Genomic DNA, 25,065 nt, shown 5'->3' on the forward strand with positions numbered 1-25,065 from the left:
ACAAGAAAACATGAGATTTATTAATCATCATCATCATCATCATCATCACAACATTCACATCAACACTATTCTCCCTTTTTTTTTGTTCTGCTCATCTGAGTGCAATAAATGCAACATGAAAAGGTTAATAAATAAAAAAACATGTTATTTACAAGCAACAAAAACATTTCATTAGTGTCATATTTGTTTTTTTGCAATCCCATTATAACAAAAATTATCATCAGTAGTACAAAATAAAATCATGTGCAAACAGCTGGATAGATCCACTGGGAGTTCAATCATAATGTAAATACGTATATGGCACCCTTCATGCTCTGTTTGACACTCGTACCCAGTCACAGAAACTGCGAGCATTATGCTTTACTGAGCTTCAAAATAATTTTACAAAACAGGGAAAAGGAGCTGTTTCCTTCTAGTAATCGTGTTATTTACAGTACCAACAACTAATGAAATGAATGACGAGGAGTGGGTTTGTTGTAGCTTTGTTTGTAGCTTTGTTTGTAGCTATAATACAGCGTGACTGGACAGTATTCACACTGCATTTGACTAATTTGCTCTTGCAGTGAGAAGTGAGGGGGCTTGGGATTAGGGAGGATGAAGGGTAGGAGTGGGGGGGGGGGGGGGGGGGCGGCTGGACGCTCTGGGTCAGCGGGGTATTTTCAGTTATGGCTTCAGGTCACTGCTACAATGAGTCATCATGCAATGCTAAAGTGCGGCCAGTGTTGGCCTACGAAGCGGCCACGTGAGTAGATGTGGACACATACACACACGTACACACACACACACACGTACACACACACACACACACACACACACAGTCTATCAGGGGAGCCGGCGAAGGTTTGGCTGCAAATACCCGACTCTCCTCTGTGGCCGCTCTGCCCACGCTCCACAAACACTAACAACTTTACCATTCACAGTCCTCACAAGGAGACAAAGACAGATTTAACATCAGACACCGTGGGTCATCGTGCTAAAATAAATAACCGCACCACCGCCGTCATGTTGGGCTGCAGCGTTGGGGTGACGCATAAACAAATACACTAACTTGCAGACGTGCTTTTTATGCAAAGTCTGACCAGTACGCTGGTTCACCACATAATTCTCAAACTCCATTTAGAAATCGGCGTTTAAGGAGTATGTGAATCAACTGCTGAGAGAGACAACGCCATGTCACTTTAACATGAACACATAAACAGCTTTCCCGTTTAAGATCAAGTGGGAAATGAGAGAAAACGTGATTCCAGACCAAATGACACACCCACATTACTAAACCGGCGTCAGATCCGTCAACACTTTCCAGTTCATCTTCATCTTCTCACTCAGATATCATTGAAGTTACAATCTGTTGAAGAGGCCTGAGTGACTCTTTTTCTCTTTTACTGGTTCTGTTGTACATATTTACATTTATGATCCCGGACATTCTTATTATTATAATCCTTATAGGAAAGCTGATTACACATGTTTTCTATTGAACCAGTCATGACAAATCCAACCCATAATTCACTGCAGACATTCTGCAGAGTATCTGCGTCAAACACATGTAGCAGCGCTGATTGTTCATGTTCATATTTCAAAGAACTTGAACCTGTCCAATCAAATGAAAAAGCATCAAAGTCCACTGTGGGTTTGCTTGTGGGACTCATAGGTTAGCTGACGGAGGGTTAGGCGGCTCTTTGCCCGCAGTAAACAAGGCAGGAAGCTCCTCTGGCTTTCTAAGTGGTCAGTTTGGAGTAGCTGGGTGGGGAGAAGCGTCTCCGCAGGTACTTCAGGATGTAAAGAGGCAAACAGCTCACCAGCGTGATGACAGTCACCTTCCATAGGAACGACAGAGTGGTGATGAAGTACACATCTGACAAAGACAAAGGGAGGGAAGTGAGGATGAGCTGGAGGAAGACACAAGTTTATAAACAACCTTTTTTTCCGTTTCATACCTGGCACTACATGTGTATGATGTTGCTATGACAAAGTACAACATCTTAACTGTCAAATATAATCTTCACCAGGAGTGGTAGTTTGTGGAACTTTATCAATCCAGGCTGTGTGTAAATCTCGGGCGTAGAAAAAGACAGTTTTGATAAATCAAATTACTTAGAAAGTGGAATGGAAAACAAGTGCGTCAATTATACAAGAAGAATAGCTGTTAAAGTCTATTCTAGTGTGGCTTCAAGAGGGAGGAAAAGTGTCCAAAAAGAGTACCCGTGACCACATTCCAGTCATGACCCTCAGTGGTCTGATTGTAGGCTGAAAATGGAACTCCACGCCCCACATAAAGCCCAAATAAAGGCTTGGAAAGCTCCAGTTTAGATTGTAGTGTACTGTATTTCACTAGTCTTAATTTGGCAGAACTAAAACTGAAGTGCTTTTGCCGGGTCAAGTAAATACTGTACATCTCACACAGCCTGGCAACAAGCCTGCAACACAGTAACACACACACCAATAACACACTCAATAAAGCTCATTTGTCGTTATGATTTCTTATCTAACACACACTTGATTATTTTGCCCTTGTGTTCCATCGAATACCTCTATTCTCTAGTTAACACGTGGACCTTGGCGGTCCGTGGTAACAGGCACAGGAAACCAACAGAGCCGTTGGCATTTCCTCTCTGATACGACGGCGTGCTTGTGCCTCTTCCTCATCAGGACCATTTGTCACTGCGCTCACCTTTAGCCTTCCTAACATCCAGCATACCACAGCTTACTGTACACCAGAGGCACGCTGTGACTGAGCAGGAGCCCTGTACTGATGAACGCTGACGTACTACGCCAAGGTCGGGGAAAATCATAATACCATCAATCATGCACAGGCCATGTTGATATGAATAAAGGATGCGTTTGTTTTCTCAAACTCCGTGCGCTTGTTGGAGCGTGTGGAGTGTGTGTTTGCTCACCTATGAACTCGTGCAGGAAGACGAGCGAGGCGACGTAGCTGGCCAAGCTCAGGAGCTCGGCGACTATCATGAGCCAGTGCCACGTCTGGATGGTCAGGGCCACCATGAGCAGCTCGGTGAGGATGAGAGACGTGAAGGAAATGGCGACGATGTGGACAAATTCAGACTCGAAGAGCAGCAGCGCCCCGTACATGATGATGCTCCCTGAGGAGGAAAAGGCGGAGCACGAGCTGAGAATGATGCAAACGCTTTTGTTGATGGAAATTACCACATTTGAAGGGAATTCGCCAAATATACAGAGTAATATGTAACAAAACAGTCACAAAACGGGACATTTGAGTTTGGACCAATATCTTTCAGGGCGTCTTTTCATCGCAAATGGTCCGTGTCTAAAACTTACCTCAGGTTTTTTTAACAACCTCAATCCCTAGACTTAAATGAAGTCTTGCAGAAAATACGTGGTCTGTTTGAGAACATGATGAGTCAGAAGGCAGGGGCAGAACTTTAGATTCAACATCAGATCTTGGTCCTTGTGTGTGAGCTGACATGTAAACATGCTTTTACGCTGTGAAATGCTGGGATTGTACCAAAAGAATGAACAGTGGATCTCTATTGAGTGACTTGTCTACTATACGTTTGCCTGCCTTCTTCTTGGTTACCTTGGTAGATACTTATCAGGACCCATATTAGAAATGTCTTGAACGATAGCGGTCGGCCCTGTGAGGAAAGCAAAACAGAACAAAAATGTCAGATTGACCATTATTCGTGTTGATTTGTGCTCTGTATTGCTCTGGATGTGAACGTTCAATAAATACCTTCAGGAGATCTTTGTATAGTTCAGGGTATAACATAGCCACCTCTGATTTCACATCTTTATCCAGCACCAGGGAGAAGACGGGGAACATGGTGTAGATGGTGGAGTAGCTGAAACCCAGGGATCACGCATCGGACACACTCAGACAAAGAGTTTCTCACATTGACTGGATAAGCACATTATTCCAGTATTATCTGCTTTCATATTTTCCCTTCTCGCCGATCAACGGGCCTTTAACACGAAGGACATGCCAAAGAAATAAGGAAGCCGAATGCTCTCTTGATAAGTCATCACCATTCATTCATGCGTCTCACCCGATAACCAGGAATCCTTGGTAGAGAGGGACTGAAGCAAAGTAGAAGACAGAGGAGAAAACCGCCTGGGGGGAAGCAAGAAAAAGTCAATGAGTCATCGTTTCGTCAGCCCTTTATATCAGTCCTCTGGTGACATTAAAGACCATAATGGAACATATCAGTGACATCACGTTCCAAACACTCCAGACGGAAAATCACCAAAGAATCACATGGATAAAGGAAAATGAAGGAGCAATCAGAAAAACAACACTTTGACTAATCAATTCACCCCATTCAACAAGTATGACATCCACAAGAGAGAACCCCACAGTCACAACGATGCAACACAGCTGTCAAGTCTAACTCTCCTCCTCAGCGTATGGATGGTGCTAACATTGAGCTGTCAAACTAGTCAGCCTCAGCCTCAGCCTACAGCTAGGTGGCCCCAAACCAAGCAGGTCAGAGCTGTGGCTGTGGTCGGTGTTAATGCGAGACATGTGGACGAGAGCCTCCCTAAACCCCAAAGTCCATGACCAAGTGAGTCACAGGCCTTGCCTCCATGGCGGGGGCTGGTTTTGGACTGGGACATTGGATTTGAACTGGGTATGGAGGGGTGTGGGGGCTCAGAAGGGCACCACTGGCGCACTTGTCTGACTCATCTTGGACCCCACCCTTCCATAACCACCCCTGAAACTACTTTGTGTGTTACCTCTTCAGATTTGGAAATGTTAGTCTCATTTGCTGTATGGATGAAGTGTTTATAGACGGATCCATACATTTCCCAAAAAGTGAGGAGCACAGATGTAAACGTCTTGGCTCTACTATACCTGCATGGTGCTGATGCACAGGCTCCTGTGGATGACAAACTGGCTGAGGGCTGCAGACCTCTTGTAGCTGTTGCGGCCGTGCACCATGAGGAGACGACCCAAGTATTTGAACTGAGTCACAGAGAAGTCGGCAGCCAGGGAGGCCTGTTTTCCTTCCTGTCAAACGCACAGCAAACAGAACAGTGGGCAAATTCTACAAGCGGCCTTTGATAACCTGAAATGTATGTTTATGTGTGCACATGGTGAACAGATTCAGTGTTCACTGTTGCTGGGTGACAGATGTGTGAAGCTCAGGTCTCGAGAAATAAACATTCAGTCCCTGAAGTACAAAATCAAAAGATTTTCCTCAAATAAACAACAGAGAAAGATGCCACACTGGACCACAGATCACTCCTAACTCTGTTTGAATTATATTCAACATGACACCCTTACTTCTCCTAACATAACCTTTATTTTGAAAGTAATAGATCTCCCCCATCAGTTTACAGCCATTTCTTATGACCATGGCCTTTGACCTCTTTAAAATGTACATTAAACTCACAGCACACATGTCTAAGCTCTTCTGCATGATGCCTTAGACTGATCTCCACAATATCTGTGTAGATCTCAGTCATGATCTCTGTATTTTAAGGGATATGTTTATGTTGTAGAAACCGAAAGTGCACAGATAAAAAAGAATAAATAAAAATACAAATAACCTTCTGTTCATTCGTCATTATTGTCTATTATTTCACACGGTTTTCATTATGTCCAATTTTTTTCAAAAACACTTCAGAATCAAGATGTTTTGATAATACAACGGCTCTCGTCTCAAATTGTGGACGACAATTTCCTGTTAAAAATGAAATGGCTTGGGAAAAAAAGGTGAAAAGAAATCGAGCGCATCAACAAAACTGGTTCACTTGAGAAAATAAGACTTTTAGAGTCTTGGCATTTAGGTCCTGATGGGGATTTTGTGATGCCTGGTGACATTCTGGGGGCTCAGCATTTTGACATTGGCATTTCTAAAACATAAGCTGTCAAGATAGATCAGCATGGGTGGGGTGTATTCAAATATGAACACTGGAGTTATAAAAGGCCTCCTGACAGGTCAACTAGCAGTGTAAGTGGCATCGCTGCTCTCACATGCAAGAGGCCCACGAGGGGGCAAACCTCCCACCTTGACAGGAAACCCAAGAGAAGGACAAAGGATGGGTCGATAAGTGACTGACTTAAACTTGAGCACAATGCCATCGTGCCATCTTTGTTTCCTCTCTGCACAGGACAGATCCTCATAGTGGCAGAGAGGAACGGTGTGCGTGTGTGTGTGTGTGAGTGTGTGTGTGTGTCCCTCTGCATCTCTGTGAATGTGACAACCATCTTGACAGGAAACGCAAAGCGACAACTGTGAGGTGATGAACTGAAGAGTCTTACTTTGCCCTCCACTCCCACGCCACAGTCGGCTTCCTGGATCATGCTGACATCGTTTCCTCCGTCCCCTAAGAGAAAACAAACGCCATCAAAGTGTCAGGATTCACATCTGTGACTCGCCAGTGCACACTTACTGATTGTGTTGGCAGGACACTCCCCACATATTTGTCCTGAATACGGGATCACGACCCCATAATGCCCGTTTGCCAGATAACAGAATAGAGACATCATCTAAGCAAAACATGGAAGCTAAATACAAACTGTAAATGACTGGAACTCATGGGGACAGCATCATATTTGATCAGAAATCCTAGGTAAATAGCGATGAATGAGTTGGATCCAGGACTTTTTTATTATTATTTCGGTATTTTTTAAATATTTTTTGGCAATTTCTTTCAAAGGAATGCCTAAATCTCAAATCAAGCATTTTCATATGAGATGAGACAAACTGTCAATGGATACAGGACAGGGGGTACATGAATGGAATTGCTGTACAGTTACAAGGCAACATGTAGCTGAGATGATGCTGTTCTGTTGTGTAGCATACAAACAACTTTAACGCATCTTTAATAGTTGTTGAGCAAAATAAAAGCTGTTGAGCAGGTTTGATGATCGCTTCATGGCTGTTTTGACTCTACTCACCGACAGCACAGGTGAGTTTGCCTGTGCGTTCTTGCAGCAGTCGGACTATCTGAGCCTTCTGGGTGGGGGCACACCGGCAGCAAACCACAGCGGGACATTGGCACGCCAGCTCCATAAACTCGTACTCGTAGTATTTCAGACAAACCTGCAAGAAGCCCGCCACAACGCAGGGATGACCAAAATTATCTTATCTTATCTTCATTACCATTACCTCAGTTACAGTTAAACTCGTTACTTCGGTTAAGACAGTAACTCTAACCACAGATACCACTTCCAGAGGTGCTTCAGTTTCAGCACCATTATCAAACATCACACAGTAAACAGGAGAGTTTCGTAAGAGGGAGAAACTGGTGAGCCATGCAAAGTTTACCTCAAGCGAGTCCCCTGATATCACCAACGCACAGTCGTGTTTTCTCCTGAAAGCGTTGAGCTCCAGGTGGGCCTCCCCTCGCGTTGTCACCTATGTCACAACCACATTGAGAAAGGCACGGAATCAGTCAGTCTTGTGTGCAGATTCATATCAAACCGGCAGCTCGTTTCATGCCAGAGATGAGAAACGTCAACCGAAAGCCAACCGCTGAACGTTTGTGTTATTCTACATAGAAAAGGACCACAGGCATGGAGAAAAATATACAACAAACCCGAATCAGGGCTTCAACAATTGTGTCAGGTTCAAATATAGACTTAAAAATTTGACAAAACTACAACACAAGTCGAGGCACGGTGTTAATCTGTCAACAAGAGTTATGCTCTGGTATGAATATCCTTCAACCGCTGACTATTCATACGTCAATCCAAATCAGGCCATTGGTGGCCATCAGGAAACTAATCCAGATGTATGTGTTGCTAGCCCACTCAGCACTCCCCCTGTCCGCTGGGACTGAGGTTTTTAAGCCGTGCCAGCCATTGTTATGCTCTTCCAGTAACCACAGTTGTGCGCAAGTTGTAACCTTCCTCTATGGCAGCCTCTCCTGCTGCTCTGGCACGGCTCCAGAGGGGAAGGCAAAAGGGACTATCAAAGCAGCCAGAGAACCCAAAACCTGCAAAACAAATTAGGAAGTCAGCTCTCCGCATGTTCCCTCTGGGAGTGGTTCAGCTGGTTTCTGCTCCCCGTTTGAGGCCTGTTTGTTCTCTTTGACAGTGGCTTGGATGCTTGCATTGGTGGGAGGTGATTTATTCATCTGTGGATCCTGGCTTTGGCTGCATGCGTACTTGTGTGGGACTGTATGACCACTGGCCGTGTGCAGCTCAGAGGATGGATGCCCATGGGGTGACTTAGTCAGGAAGCTGTGGGTGCCCTGTTGAACTATGATGAACCATGTGGCGCTGAACTCAAACATTAGCCACTTCATGTGTGCATTAAAGGAAGAGGGCGGCCCCCCCTCCAGCACTTACGGGTCTGAAGATATGGATGTCTTGGCTGCGGGTGATGAGATGGGCGTTCTTAGCTGTGCAAGTGGCCGTTTCAAGCTTGTCCCCAGTAAGCATCCAAACCTACACAGAAACCAAGGAATAACATTTTACAACATTAACTAATACCTTTGAAGGGAAGTTACACTACAAAGGAAAACATACATGTGTTGTTTCCATTATCTGGTGTTCGTTATCTAAATCAAATCAAGATAAACTCAAGGAGTCATCTTCTCCATCTGAGCCACTTAACCAACATGTAACCAAATATTTTATGTCAAGTGTCTCAAGTGATGTCCTTTCTATTCATTCTAATAAAGTGTATAAATGTGTAAGCGTTAACACGGGCAGGAGGATTGTTCAAGAAAACTGATTTGGCTCGCGCTGTTCCAGCTAAGATGAAAAACATATGTACTTTTCCTGTTCCTATGTTTCTCGTTTGAGTTTGTTGCTACTGCCACAGACCTTGATGCCTGCGTTGCGGAGGATCTCCAGGGTCGGCCTGACATCAGCCTGCAGCTGGTCCTCCACTCCAGTCAGACACAGCAGCTCCATCTCCATCTCCAGGCTCTCAATCACTGTGGCCACCTTCAGAGAGCGGTCATGGACGCTGAGCTTGGCCTGGACGTACCGCGCCTGGGGGACAGGTGAGGGATGGGAACGTTTAGAGTGGGAGAGAATGGATCGCTATAAATAAAGTAAAAGACCAAACAAGTAAACATGGCAGGACTACAAGGAGAAACTATCAACATGGCAACAGACAAACACGGACAGAAAAGCATGATAAACAGAAACCCTTCTTTCTTGAAGTGTGAATGCAATGTCCCATGGCATGTCATTCAACTGCTTAATATGAATACATGCAACTCAAGGCACGCTGTTACACCCATACATGTTCTTGGTAGTTGCCTGTGTGCACCTCCAAAAGCTGGAGAAACAGAACAGACATCAAAGGGTTAACCCAGCCCAGCTCCAGGCCCTCCAACTCCAGGCAATTTGGGGATGAGATAAAGCAAAAACAATCCGAGTGTGACTCATGCAGGAACACAACCTCTGTGTGTGACTCAGTTAGTGACTCACTGCTGCCCACCAGCTCGGCTCACACACTTCAGTAATGGACCTGGGGCTGAAGGCTGCAGGGGAGACATTGCCCTGCCCTGCTCAAACAATGAGAGGCAATGTGTGTGTATTTGGGCCGAGTGTTGGAGGCGCGGTCGGTGAGCATGGGAGGGCGGTGGCGGCACTACATTTTCAATAACATACTTTGACATTTACAAATACAGACAATATCCATCAGCAGGCACGTCTGCACACTGTCAGCTCTTTGGACGCAGACTGAGGCCGTCAGTGTCCTCACCTCAAAGTCTTGATACTGCTCCTCTGTTAGGGACTTTTTGGACACAACGAGGACCCTAAGGCCTTCCCTCGCCATGTTTCCACACTGGAAAACAAGAGACAAGATCAGGACTCAAGAGTATACAAACATCATCTGCGCTAATGTTTACGAATACAGCAAGGTTATTTTTGAAAAGTGGGAACTGTACCTCTTCTTCCAGCCAGTCATTATACTGGACGATGCCTGCCATCACCACATCAGCACCCTTCATGTAGAAGGTGATCTCTCCTGTCGTTTCATCCTAGAGGACAACAATGATTGTGACTTTTACAAACCTAGTGCTAATCTGTTGAATATTTGCCCGGTGCAAACTCACGTGAGCCGTGGTGCACATGTACACTTTCATGATAATGCGTTGCCTAGATGGGTTGAACTTATTTTGGTATTCACATGGGATGTATAAAGTGTTTGAAAACATTATCACGAGGAAGCCAAGTTTGAATCCCAGGCTTCCTGAGTTCTTGTGGAGACTGGCCAAGCCAACAAAAATAATGTTAGTCATCAGACTTAGTCACAGTTCATTATGAGGTGAGCTTTTTCTCAGATAATATATGCATCTTCCTACAAACAACGTGGAGGCTCATTATGTATTCCAGCAACAAGCACTGGTCATCAAAGACTCTCATTAGTAGATATACATGGAACAGTACAGAAAGTAAGGATGTTCACTTTCTGCATATAAATAAAGCATGTTGACTCATGCGTAATAGCCGTCACCATGGCAACATAATAACAAAGTCAACTTGGCACTCACTCGAACAATGATTCCCATCCTCTTGCTCTCGTAGGTGAAGGGGAACATTTGCAGGATGGTGAAGTTCAGTATTTGGCCAGTAGGGGTCCGCAGCTGCATGGAGGATTGGTCTCTACCCACCAGAGTCAGACCCACGCTCTCCGTCCACTGCACCAGCGACACCTATCAACCCCAACATGTAAGGGCTTTAATGGGGGCTCACAAAAAATACACAACAGAATACTGGCAGGAAAATGATAGGCTGTGTTATTTATCCCATTTTTTGTTTTCACTTAATGTCATTAGCACTCATTCAGAGTCACCAGAGGCGACTGAAAGCAGATAATTGAACTGCTTATGTGTTTGTTTTTTTATTCTTCTGATGGTTAATCATTGTGTCAACATGTTGTTCCTCTCTTTTAATTACAAGACAAACACAGAGGAACAATTTGGTCTGAGTATGTCAAGGAAGCACAGTAACTGTTCAGACTTAATCAATAGCTAAGGTATATTCAGCAGCACTCTAGACTATTGATTAGTAGAGATGTCTGTTTTTTAAAATTGAAAATATTGAATTTGCCCACTTGTTCGTTTCTGAAGGACACAACAGACAACATCCATCGATGCAATGTTCGGCCGTATGTTTGTGTATGTTTGTGTGTGTGTGTGTGTGTGTGTGTGTGTGTATGTGTTTAGACAAAGACTAATATCTGATAGCTTCTATATCATCTCCTGACAAAACAGTAGTTTTGAGTTTAATTTAGTTAATTGTAGATGTAAGAGCTACCAGACGAGAGAAAGTGAAAAATAAGAATAACCTACTTCAGCTATAATTTTAAACCCTGAGTCTGTGGTAACAAAATGACTTGTTTTGGCAACAAATGACCATGTAGTCTGACAATTCCTGACCAACAGCGTTTTAACGTCAGAAAAGCTCCGACTACGGTAATGTTTGTCATCCAGTTTGGGAAATATGAAGATTGTGCTTAGTCATAGTCTAGTAATATTCCCTGGGGAGGAATGCTTGGATCGGCTGTCCACCACAACAGCGCCACCTTATATTTACAGACTCTGGACTGACTCCTGAATTCAAATGAACTGCTGAGCTGCATGATGCTGCATCCAGGTGGCTCGATTCAGAAATGCCAGACAGCATAAAACTTTTACGAGAAATGGCTAAAAATGGAAGTGATTCAGACGTCAACATTCATCTGTGAACCATACATATCTTTTTTTTTTTTTATAGACATAATCATTGGACCCAAGAGTAGAAACAGCTGTATTGCTGTCAGAGGGACAAGCATGTTGAAAAGTCCACATAGTTGAGTAGACTAACCAGAAAACCACGTTTGTGTCGGTGCTCACAGGCAAAACTAAATCTATATTAAGACTTCTCGAGACCACAGGAAAGACAACTGAATCTAGATTATATCCAACTGATACAAAGCACCTTTTAAGGGCAGTAACTCAAACAAAGCCGTTTCTGTTTTCACCCACATCAGTTTGGTTGATTTGTATTTGGTAGCGAGACCATTTTCAATGTGAAATCTGATAACCGATTTGATGTATCCGCAGAAGCTTTGGAAATAGATGCAGAACAGCCGGTTTTTTAAAGTGAGCCAGAATATCATTACAGCAAAACACATTTTGTATTTATATTTGTAAGTTATTCAGCCCAGGTGGACGTTTTTAATTTTGAAGCTTCGACTTCTACAAACAATGCCAGCAACCACGCTCAGCCAACTGTTTAATCAAGGCAGCTGTATTGGGATGTATTTAAATGCATCATCAAGGGGGAAATACAAAGGGAATAAGCGCTAAGGGCTGGGAAGCACATTAAGGAAATCCGTATTTATACAGCAGGAAATTGATCAAGTCGAATTCTGCAGCCTTTTTCCTGATGTTCAAAGAATTTATAATGATCAAGGATATGAATGTGGAATGACATTTGGCTTCTCAATGCTCCTCTTAAAGGAAGAAAGAAGTAAAGACATTCAAGATAACAGTCCTTACTTTACATCTTAAGATCGGAAGCCCGCTCTGCTACCAGACTTTCCGTGCCCTACCTTGAGAAAATGAGCTTATAGTAGATGGAGGGTGGATTTCCTGACAGTTCCTGTTATATATAGATCACTGTATTGGTATTTGCGTGTACATGCACATGTATTTACCTTCATTGTCTAACGGAGTCGTTTGTATACATTTACAATGAAATTACTGTGGGAAACTTCCAAGTATGTGTTTCCACGCTGGCAATAAGTTCTTTATTTTTAGGTAACGACATATTAAAAATGTCTGCATAAGGAGGGAAGATAAAGAAATAAAAACAATACATTGTTTTTGGCCTAACCAATGATGATGAGAGTCATAACTTTAGGTATATTTTCTTTTGAATTAGTTACATGACATATCCTTTTTGTTATGAACCCTGGTGGAACATTTATACAATTAATTCTGTATGATGCATTTTTGGTTGGAATTATTCCAGATATAATATTAAAGACACAACACTGTTTTACTGAAACAGTGCCAACACACTTATGGTTCTTCATGTGTGGTATGGTGGTGTGTGTGTGTCATACCTCATCGGGGCTGGCGGCCTGGTAAACCCTGCATGTGTCTTCATAATGCTGCTCTGCCTCGGCCTGGTCTGTCACACCGTTGGCCTCGTATACCGGCGTTACGTTGTGTACCAGAGCGATGGCCTTCACGGCCTCGTGGACTCGACTGCTGATGGTCTTACGGACCTTAGTGGCTGCTGGAGCCCTGGAGGCTGGAAGGTCATGGGAGGGCTGACAGAGATAAATGACAGTAATGTATTCAGAATAAGGGACATAAGACTCTGAATATAATACTTAAAACACACATTTCTTTCTGTGGGGTCAGGGTTTTTCTCAGAGGATGGCTGTTGTGCAGAGCAGAACTAAACTAAACGTTCACCCCATTTCAGAGGCTGAGAACATATGTTGTCAGAAAAATGCTTAATCAACAATTATTTACACAATTAAATAAAAAACATAGACATAGACAAAGCTAATAAGAAATGACAAATTAGTAGCTAAAGTTGTTTTGGATTTTGCCAGAAAAAAACCCAACTAGCTGCTTCCCTCAGATCTATTCAAACTATAAGCACAGCCAGATGTGTAAAGAAAATATGAGCAATTTGCCTTTGCATTGTGGCCTTGCTATTTTTGGAGGCTGTGCGTTCCAGGGGTTAATGGTCACGTCATTAAAGAAGTCCGGTCAGTGCCTCGCTAGTGGGCTAATCCTGTTTCCTGCTTCACTAACCTCTGGTGTCAAAGGGACAAAGAGTGTCATCTGAGGTCAGGAAGCATTCAACCAAACAATAATCACAAACTGATATGTTACTTAAAACAATGCGCCCGTCTGTTTGCTTTACTGCTTCCCAAGCATTTGGAATTTGATTCTTTTCTTTTCACTCCGCAATTCTTTTCAACAAGCCCCGAGCCGCTTGGCTTCTTCTCACGTTCTCCACACACAGCAGTGCCTGGGCCTCGGCGTGCGTGTTCGTTACCTGTGTATAGGCGCTGAACACGTGGCTCTGCACTTCATCCATGGAGTCCATTCCGTATGCCACGGTTCCAAGGTGGAGGCGCCTGAATACCATTTCGTTTTGTGTGAGGGTCCCTGGCAAAAATATGAGGAAGACATAAACTCTCTCCGGAAAAATTATTTTTTTATTTCATGGATAAAAGAAACATTTGGTTGTGGTCAGCAAAGTTATTTTTGCAGCATGAATATGTTTTGGGGAAATGAACTGGCTGTCTTTCAAGTCTGTGTGTTCCACGGGTTGGGATATATAAGCCTGAATCATTTATTTAAAACAGATTGTGCTTGTCTAATTACAGCGACTGTTGGGAAGCCAGAAGTCTTCCCGGCTGCACTACACACAACCTCTGTATCCTCACACTCCACTTTAAAAGCATTTTCCGCCAGTATATCAAAAAGACCTCAGGGGCCCACACGTACATTAGTCTGACCTGCAGACCCCACTGGCCTTATCACACTCTGGACGGGGAAATGGCTGATCATTTTATTGGGCACAAGCGCTATAAATCTTATGGGTAACACCTTGAGCTTGAGGAAGTGCACTCGTGAAGGTGTTGTGCTCTGAGGGTGTGTATGGATGAGAGACTTTGGGCTTTCTTTATGATTTAAGGGTCCAATAAGTAGCATGTTTCCAGGAGTAGCACAGAGCAACAACCCCCAAGGAAGGAAAGGGCTTAACTGGGTGGTAGTAGCTGCTAACATGGCGATCCCCTCAGCACTCCACTCTAAAGCCTGCTTTGGCCACACACCCAAACACACAGGTATAAATCTACAACGCAGGGTCATTCTTAAGGAAATGTCTTGCAGTCTAACCTGTTTTGTCAGTCAGCAGGTAAGAGATTCGTCCGAGCTGCTCAGGTATGGTGCTGGCCCTCACCACCATCCCAGGAATCTTGGAGTCTCTTCTGATCATCCAGCTGAACACCATCTTCCCCATGTCCAGATTCACACGCAAACTGAAATAAGCACAGACAAAGGATTAACACTATCTACTATCCACACTGCAGACTACAATACCACAGCAGAGGAGTCTTAGTTCACACCTGATGGGCACAATGTTAGAGAAGAGAAGCAGGAAGCGGAAGATCTGGAGGTACCAGCGCCCAGCGAAGTGCTGCAGGGCCACCATGACCAGGGAGACGACCACCAGCGCTCCAAAAAGGATCTTTGTCAGACAGTTCACTTCAAGGTCGAACAAACCCACCTGTCGTGAGTCACAGACGCAAATGTTACAGCACACAGTGTCAGCACAACGGTCAGTACATGCACTCTGTTTAATGAAATGTCAAAATGTTATGCCTTAATACTTTTTCTCCATAACTAAATGAGTGACTGCAGGCCCTCGGTAAGACCTCACTCTGGTTCACACTACTGTACCTTGTGCTTTGGGTTGGAGGTGTTCATGACACTGCGCAGCTCCTTGCCTGTGTAAATCACAACCCCCACCACAGTGCCTGGAGTGAGGGAGAGGGAGAAAAAAGAGGGGAAACTGCCTCAGGCCACGATAATAAAGAAACAACATAAAACATAGGATGTCGACAAGAGATTTCCCAGACTTCTAATCTTGACTTGACAAAACTTTTTCAAATGCAGAATGTCAGCTGGAATATAGGACGCAGATTTCTAATTACATAATGGATCACATATGTTACATATGTTCAAGTGCGTTCACTCTCCCACTGGAGAAGCCCAGTTTAGCTAGCTGTCTAGGAGCTACCTCAATGACTAAATTGACTTCTACATCATTTGTTCGTGTGAGTGTGTGCGTGTTTGTCTATACAACTCATCAGCACAAGGAGGCAACGCTTGAAAAGGCTTGTCATGGACATTTCCTGGCCGTTAGTTGCTTCATCGACAGAGCTGCACCCAGTTATTTACCAGAGGCAACAACGGTGCTGGCCCACAGGGTGTTCTCAATGCTTAGACTCTCATTCACCGGAGGGTCTCCATCTTCCTACAAGGTAAAGTAAACAAACATTCAAATTGAGTAACAGTGTTGAGAAATTGGTCATTGTCACAGGTAAACACAGATTATAAACTCACTCTGGTGAAAGTTCCCACAAAGTTATGGATATCAATGTTCGGTTCCTCTGCGTACACATACGATCGGATTTGGAGAAGGTCCTGTGAAGAAATGGCCACATGATTAAGGGTGAAAGGCCCAGGAAACAGAGTGCCTTATATGCAATCAGTGATTTGGAATAGAAGGAATATGCTACCTAACATCAGAGTCTAGGCACAGACATCAGAGATCATTGAACATCAACATCAGCCTGCAGTACGCCGCAGTGTGTTGGGCAATTTTCATAAAAAAAACAATTAACATTGCCAAATATGTTCAATAAACAGAGCAACTGTCTTATTGTTACCCATCTCACCCTGAGGCTCAAACTGTTGACTTTCATGAAAATGTCTGTTAGAGAGATGACAAGCAGTAAAATAAGGTGTTGAAAACTGTTTGGGTTGGGCAGACCCTTTTTACTACTGACAATTTTCAGTCACAATCAATCATCACCCTGAGCCTGAGGAAATGCATTTGCCTGTGTTGAACCTGGGACCAGTTACTCATGTAACCTGTTACTAAAACTAAACTTATCTTCTGTCAAAATAAAGGCTGTGCCTCTCCTACATCTACAGGTGGTAAACACACTGTCTTCTACATTCACAGGTACTGTGTAGGGGGGAAACAAGCAGGGTAAACGCAGCCCCTCTTCCAGTGTTGCAGCCTGCAGGTCCTGCTCACAGCCTCTCTACCCTGCTGTCTGTACTTCAGGACTCACAGCAGCAGTTGGCAGTCTCTGTGTGCAGGCCACTGGGAGGCGTAGTTTCCAGTCTGTCTCTCCGTCCAGCTGGTCAGTCCGTAGGAAACAGGAGCCTGGGAAGGAGGACAAGCAAAGTCACTGACGGCAGATGAACACATTCACCCCTAGGGGGCAACAACAGATTGACTTTGAGCTGAGGGAGGGGGCCCCACTATCTCAATTGCTGATAGTGGCATTAATAACTACATTAATAATAATATTAAACGCTGCTGTGGCTCTTGACAGGTTCTGCTTTAGTATTATTTAATAAGAATATATTTTATAATACACAAGACTTTTTGAGAATACATTCTGAATTAATACAACACAAGGGACTTTAAATGAACAGTTAATCAGCTAAATTCCATCAAATGACTTCTCTGAATGGCTCTGTGCTGCATATTACTGTTGGGGTCAAGCTTGGACAGAAGTAAGGCATCTACTAAACGCCCATCCCCCCTCCAGCCTGCATGAGTCATCCTGGCCACAACTCCCAATCCTGGCCTAGGCTCTTCATAATTGACCTAATGGCCTCCACATGGAAGGGAGATAACCAGCACAGCATTTCCAGTAAAACAAAGCTGTTGTTTTTCTTCCCCCAACAGGAAGACGCAACAACAACACGCATCTAGCCTTTCTTCCAGCGTCTCATTTTGAATGCTACAGGCTGAAAATAAAACAGAGGCTCTCCATGATGTGTTGTGCCTCGGCTTCTTGTAGGTTATTTTGAATGGACTTATGTGTATTTTGTATATGTGCAAAAACTTTCTGTTATCACTGACAAATCTTGCCCTAATCCATATTTGATTATTCAGATGAGGCATCAATCCTCCTCTCCTTCGTGTCTTGTTTTCTTTTTGCATTTTATTTATTTTTGTGCCTGTGCTGGATTTTACTTCATTACCTTCTCATTTGAATGACAAAATTAGTCAGAGTGTATGTCATACACACAGATAAGGGAGGACAATGATTCTTCCCTTTCCCATTCTAACATTACATGGTGCAGAAAATCCCCACCACACTATGCTTTGAGTGATAGTTAAGTACTGGACCCAATTACAATTTAGACATTGTAGGACTTCCTGTCCTGGCTCAGGGCTAATCCGTGCACCTCAGCGCCTTTTTAAACAAGTCATTTCCCCGGTCAGCCAGCCAGCCAGCCTGTGGTGGAAATCTGGATGAATGATCAGCAGATGTTTACCATTTCTTTCAGAGGTCCTTAAAAAGATCATGTCAGCAGGAACACGCTGATTCTACAAAGAAAAGCAGAAAGAAAAACATCACTTCAACATCACATCCTGATCCGGCACTTCTCCTCCCACTAATGCTTTTTAAGGGCAGAAAATAAGACTTTTAGCTATTCATCTGCCACATTACACACAGTCAGTCAGTCAAAATAATAAGCCCTCCAGCAAATCATCCTGCCATGGCCTGAACGGGACCCTGACCAGGTATTACACTCTGCTTGACCTGCTCTAACCACTACACTTCTCACTGGAAGATGGATTCCCCATTGTTCAGTTGATCAGTTTTCCAAACACTGACTCATACATGGCTTCTGGATAATCAAATAATCAAACTATTGTGTATGTGTCATGGCTCTTCTGGGAATTATTTTCTAATGAAAGTTCTTTTATTGCCAGCCACTGGTTTCACCTCAATTGGTGAGTTCTGAACTTTAAAACACAAACTACTAAATCACAGTCATATGAGTGAAATGTGCAGACCAACATGTGTGACCTTTCATTCAGCTGTGTTGAAATGAGTGATTCAGGATGAAGCCCCCAGTTGGAAACTAAAGACAAGAGTCTCTTCTCATATTTCGTGTACAAAGACCTTAGAGAATCCACACGTTCCACATGGAGAGCGAGACATTTAAAAAACTCACATACCCTCAAAATTAAAACATTTTTGACAATCACAAACCATAAACACGGTTTAAAAATGAAAACAATCATTTCAGTAAATAATACTTAATTCAATTTGTGTCCCAGATCCAATTAAAGGCATCTTAAGCTCAAATCTCCTATGTATGCATTGAGATTGACAGGCTGAAGCTCAGCATTGATCAAAAGATTACAAAATCTTTACTAACTCCTTTCACCTCAGTCACCAGTCTAGCAGGGGAGATTAACAGTCCCCTCATTATGCTCTGTCATAGAAATGGCAACTTGACAATCCCACAAAAAATTAAGTCTGTTCACATATGTGGATGAGACAATTGATACTTTTTCTTCTTTTCTGCTTACCTTTTCCACAATAATAAGGTCTCCCACTTGAATTCCACTGCTTTTAACCTTGACTGTTCCTGAAATACAGAAAAAGAGTGCAATTTTTCATAATTGAACAGTATTTTATGCATTACGTATTGTAAAATGTGCAATTCAAATTAAACAACTCAGTAAGTAATCTGCTTTTAGATGGATGATTGTGTAAAGTAAAACATTTGAGAATGGTTACAACTGTTACCACTACCATGTTTCAAACACACACACACACATACTGTTGAGTTCAACTAGATACATAAAAAAACGACTCTTATTTGTTTAAATCAGATATGTAGGCATCGTCTGTCTAACATGGAAATGGTTGAACTGGTGCTCAGCGTGCCCCACCAGTCACCCCGCTGGATTTGGGAAAGTCATTTTCCTGGCAGATTTGAAAGAATGCTGGGGGAGTTGAGCCTTTTCTCTCATTCCATTTGGACTGAACAGGCAAAATTGTTTGGAAGAGATCACTGACCCTTGGCCTCTGCCATGACCTCTGGGCTTTGCATATGTAAGACATTAAAGCACATTAATATTGCTGTGCATTAGGATCAGGGGACTTCACATTGTGCTCTGTTCCACTAACAATACCATTTTTCTTGAACTAAGAAAATAATCCAAATTTACAGCTAACTTTCAGGGGGAAAATATGGCAAAACATCTTATGCTTGTTCTAAAATGGATGATGAAAAGATGGAAAGCTTTGGATTTAATCTGAAATTTAAGCAGAGGACAAAGAGCTTTACCAGGTCCTCACTTAAGAACACCATACAACAAGTTGTGACACCATAAACTTTCCATAAACCACAAGTTATGCATGGGGGGGCGCTATCATGGAGGCAACCAGTCATTGTGTTTATGGGTAAAACAAGCTGCCACATCAAAGGGACAAAGTGATGGAAACCACAAGAGGTCTCCAGCATTTTATTGCTGGTAGCACTTTATACCAAGGCCTCTTATGTACACTTTTACATCTCTGCTTTGAATTACCCACCATTTCCCCTGGCCCCTATAAGTTTTAATAGGACCAACCTCCTACAGTTAATGGACGCTTATGTCAAAAAATAAGCAATGTGGTTTATATATCAACTCAGACAAAATACAACCAAGTCCCCAGTCCCATATTTTCATTCTTACCTCTTGTTGAAAGCTTGCTATAAATCTGTGAATTCACTTCTTTGTCCCGGAGGTAGCATCTTATCTCTTCAACTGCCTCTCTCATTATAGTAATAATCAAAACAACGCCCTGGAGAGAGAAAACTCACAATTAGGAGCTCAGTTTTAAAACATCTTCACACATAATAAATAAATGCTTGCACATTTCCATAATAAGGTTTACCACCATATGCATCAACATGTGCAATTAAAACAGTTATGGGAAATAAAGCTTTGTGACATGTTACATACCAGGGGGACCCAGTAGGTGTAGAGAGCGCCTAAGCGCAGCTCATTGACAAACTGGGAGCAGGCCAACAGCAAAAAGTACAAGTTGAAGAAGTACTTGAACTGATTGAACAGCACCTGTCAACAGAAACAAGGACATTTAAAATCACAGAGCAGGGAAACATGTAACCATATTTTTTTTAATTTCATTTGATTGTTGGTATCAGAGATTATTTTGACTACACAAATTAACAAGTCTGTGTGTGGTTAGTTAATTAATCAACTTTTAAAAACAACTATTAAAACTGCCATACAATAAAATCTATTTATGACATCCTCTCAACCTTTTTATTCTTTCAATCAAATGAGCATATCTCTGTTTTGGCATAGACACGTACAAATCATAACCTAATCAGCAAATTCAAGAGGAAATCACTGACAATGCATAAAACCTCAGTTGCAGTGCAGTTGTTATGTGGACCATAATTACACCCAATGTGCCATCACAGTGCAGGGAACAGTGGGATCAAAGTCAGTGTTAGAACCCATTTATTTCCTCACATACTGAACCAAACACACTTGTGACATATGGAAGACATATTTGCACATTTCCTGCACTAGCATCAGGCTTACATTTAACACTCGTGCCGCACCTTTGTTCAATTTCATTACCACCATGGTGCAAGATTACTACGAAGGGAAAACTTGAGTCCTCTCATTGCTCCTGTATGTTGTTTCCCAAACTGCTGCCAAGAGGAGACTAAAGCACGAGCAAACCATGCCCATAAACATGCAGAGTAGTATGTTGTGTAGACGACCTTCTTGACATGACGCGAAGAAAATAAAAAGCAGGACATTTTTGCAATGCAAAAATCTGGTTCCTACTTTCAATGTAAGACCATATATACAAAAAAGCCATAAGACTTTAAGACGACTGAATGTCTGGAAAACAAATGGATATGTAAATCAGGTCTGGTAAAATTCGAAGACTAAAACACACAGCTTAGTTACAGCTGTATGTTGTGTTGCATGCATCTCCAACCACTGTCACATCTGTCCATCTGTTCCTTTCTCTTCGGAGGATCTGAATGTGTCAAGAATAATCAGACATATCAGACTAAGTAGCCATTAATCATGAATGGTTCAAAAAGTGTATTGACTATGAAATCTTTTGTGTGGTAATGAATTATAACTAAAATCAGACGTGTGCTTCTAAAAATATTTCAATATGTGGTGGAATTGTTAAGGTTCATATATACTTTTGAGACAGGCTCTTATCCAGACTACACTACAGTGAGCGTCATCTATTTTAATGTGCATGTACATGTAGAGAGTGAATCAGGAGCAGGCTGATAGAGGTGGGTGGTGCTGTTGAGGTTAGAGAGTGTGGAGGAGGGTGGGTGACCTGTGACTGACACTCACCCCAGGCAGGAAGGTGAAGAAGTTGTACTTCTGGTTGTTAATGACATTCCTCGGGTACCTCTGCTCCCGCTTTTCTGGGTGGCCGAGCCACACGGTGCGGGGACGGAAGTCGCCCATGCCACAGCATCGCGACCACGGGCAACACCTGAGGGAACAGGCGGGGAGGGTTAACTAACTCCATGTCATCTAATTCATTAACATAATAACACAATACAAATAGAAATCATGTTGATTAAGTTAACATATTCCATATTTTTAAATTTCTGACGCTTAGTTGTACTATTAACCCTTTGCTGTACTGTATATCTCTAGCGATAATTGCTCCATTCTTAATGAACTTCCTGACACTTAACTTTGTTAATGTGTTGCTTATTTCACAAGCGGCTGAGCTAAAGGTTCAGGACAATCCAGACCAGGGAGATTTTGCCTTCCAGAATAAATATTAACTACATCTGGACACGGTTGGTCACTCCCTATGCTCTATCCAAACAGAGCATTCTATATTAATTAACTAAGAGCCAGTGACTGCCCCATCAACAACTGCCTTACTGTGCGAGCATTCAAAAACTGATTGTGAACAAAATACAGCCTCTCACAGCTCTGGCATTTATTTTGACTTTTTCAAAGTCTGACCAAATGATTCTAATAAATTACCGACTAAGGCAACGTCACATTTGAGGGATAGATGACTCAGTTTTCTTGTACGCTGTAACAATGAAGGAGCCGGTTGTTTGCCAGAGCCGATAACTTGGTGACTGCTGCAATTAATTTTTACAGTGTGATTGCCCTGCGGTGTAGGAGACAACAAACAGCAGAGGGAAACTGAATGTACAGTAGGACAGGTGCTGTACATGAGTATCAGACGACACAAAGTCTGATGTGGGTTGTTTTATGTTACAATAAAGAATATGATGTAAAGTAATAAGAAAATAAGAAAAATCATAAAGATGTGATTTTGAAAATAAAAATGCCTCATCATGTAGAGAAGCATTCAGGCCTGGTATTTGAACTAGACTTGGACTTCAGTGTTCAGAATGTGATGATCTAAACATGTATAATATCTAGTTTGTTGATATGTTTATCGTGTAACATATATAGATGCACACATACATAGACACACACATATACAAACACATACAACACATGAAATAGGATGGACAGGTGAAGTGGACGAAAATGATCTTAGTAGGAAAAACGCTGGTGGAACTAATGACGTTAATGATGGCTCCATTCCATTAAGGTTTGCCAATGCATAAGCCCAGGGCGGAGGGGAGGAGGGTGTCAAACTGGAGGGCTGAGAGACACACAACACACCGGGTGATTTCAATGTCATATATGTCAGAGAGGCAGGTCACCCCAGCATGGGAACATCCTATCTAAAGCACAACAACAAAGCTATTTCTTCCTGTAAATGCAGCAGCTCCATCCATTTCAATTGGTTGGGCTCATCTGCCACTAGGGGGTTCTTCAAGTAACAATGGTGGTACAAGTATCACAGCTTGAGAACCACTGCCTTTTGCCACACACTGATCAGGGTAGCTCAAAGTCCAGATGGGTTGATTGCAGCAGTGTGGTTGCGTATATAACAATAAAATTACTGAATCCTACTGATTTATTACACCTGTGTTTGCCAGGTCATAATGTTGACTGACAGAAAGGTAGATTATAATATGGTGTATTGAAGAATCCCCCGCAGATGTGGTTAATTTAGTGCTTTATTCGTATATGTAAATGTCTATAATCTAATAATTTCACACTTTAAATGCCTTTGTTGTTGTGTGGATGTGTACGTGGTTGATAAGGGAGTGTCATCATCATGGCAGACTGTGGGCTGCATGTCTCCATCATCTTTAGCTAGGCCTGCATCGATGCCGATCGAGGAAACAAAGAGCCACCGTGTTGGCACGGAGACATGTCGTTAAGGAAACAAGTCTTCTTCATTCCTGTGACCTCTTGTCTACATTCCTACGTGTTTCGTGCTTTGACAGTCATCCCGAGTAAACATTGATATGGGCGTCAGTTGCACTTGCTCCAGAGCACCCCGGAACAAGGATGTGTCCCGCTGCTCTCGTTGCTAGCTCGCTCCAAGGAACGATTTAATCGTGTACGCTAACATATTTGCATCTATGATTGAGCTTTTGTTTTGTTCCAGTTGACGTTTTTCCTCCTTAAACGCGCCTCCACTCGGTTTTTACAGACAATAACGTCGACGCGCATTGTAAACACTGAACGCATCACACTGACAGGCAGCTAGGAGAAGCCGACGAGCCAAATACGAAAACAAACGGTTTTGCTACGAACATTTCCGCGCTGTTCACCGTCCTTACCCATTCCTGTGTTTACTGTCCTGCCTTTTCGGTCGCCTCACGGGTTGTAGAGGGATATTGTCGGTCATTCCTGCGGCCGAGTAGGGGACACACGCTGTATCATGGGCAAGCAAGCCTGGATGTCCCGGTGCTGCTGGGCGGAGGCTTTCAGCTGTCACTCAGAACACAGAGCTCTCTCAGTGCAACCACACTGGCGACAAATTAAAGGAAAACCCATGGAAAATATAACAGACCAAAACAAAGTCAAAATATTGTCTCTGTAACATCAACTGAGAGAGGGAAGAGGGAGTCCGATAAGTTTAATGAATCCACACATCACATCCCTTACTGGCTTTGTGTGAGGTCACATGACATCACTTATTCATGACATTACACTTTAATTCCTGTAGTGAAGAAATGGATCAAATAATGTTTATCTATAAACTAACTGATATCATTTCAGTCAGAGACGCAAGGGTGAGCTCTAGTCCCTTAAATTGAATGTTAGGGACACTATCATCCCAACATTAGGGACTGATGAAGGAACAGACCAGGTTGTGTTTAGAGTATAACATCAGAAAGAAATCTCTAATTTCTTGCTCTGAACAGTGCCAACATTGACGACATGGCACAAGTAACAACACCCTTCCTCATCCAAACATTGACACTTTGTGCCATGTGTTTTCAAATACCTGTGAATCTCTATTGACTTTCATTTTTGGTTCAAATCCCCCGTGTCATGCGAGATGACCTGCTGATGACACCTAAACAATTATTACCTAATGGACTGCTTTAAAAAAAATTGAAAAGCAAAGGCCATCGTAGTTGAGTATCCACATTTGGTTGTGTGTGTGACAGACATGAGCAGATAGCTTGGTTTGTACTGTGGATGCAAAT

At 42.8% G+C, this 25,065-nt stretch overlaps 1 protein-coding gene across 1 annotated transcript; it reads right to left on the bottom strand.

The window, feature by feature from the left end:
* Positions 1 to 24,326, bottom strand: atp9a (ATPase phospholipid transporting 9A). The gene is made up of 28 exons (XM_076166752.1): positions 24,190 to 24,326; positions 21,863 to 22,007; positions 20,465 to 20,578; positions 20,195 to 20,303; positions 19,040 to 19,098; positions 17,992 to 18,043; positions 16,770 to 16,864; positions 16,033 to 16,113; positions 15,868 to 15,943; positions 15,367 to 15,443; positions 15,033 to 15,193; positions 14,803 to 14,945; positions 13,955 to 14,067; positions 13,002 to 13,211; positions 10,441 to 10,602; positions 9,835 to 9,927; positions 9,648 to 9,731; positions 8,756 to 8,926; positions 8,276 to 8,374; positions 7,251 to 7,340; positions 6,881 to 7,025; positions 6,242 to 6,306; positions 4,829 to 4,984; positions 4,023 to 4,087; positions 3,710 to 3,818; positions 3,554 to 3,611; positions 2,895 to 3,098; positions 1 to 1,852 (listed from the first exon to the last, which is right to left on the bottom strand). The coding sequence occupies exons 1-28, from the start codon at positions 24,255 to 24,257 to the stop codon at positions 1,716 to 1,718; spliced, it is 3,141 nt and encodes a 1,046-aa protein (XP_076022867.1). The 5' UTR covers positions 24,258 to 24,326; the 3' UTR covers positions 1 to 1,715.
* Between the last annotated feature and the right edge of the window lie 739 nt (positions 24,327 to 25,065).

Source organism: Genypterus blacodes, unplaced genomic scaffold (assembly GCF_046128005.1).
Source record: "Genypterus blacodes isolate CSIRO-AG114 ecotype Tasmania unplaced genomic scaffold, CSIRO-AGI_Gbla_v1 ptg000156l_1, whole genome shotgun sequence".
Classification (NCBI taxonomy): domain Eukaryota; kingdom Metazoa; phylum Chordata; class Actinopteri; order Ophidiiformes; family Ophidiidae; genus Genypterus; species Genypterus blacodes.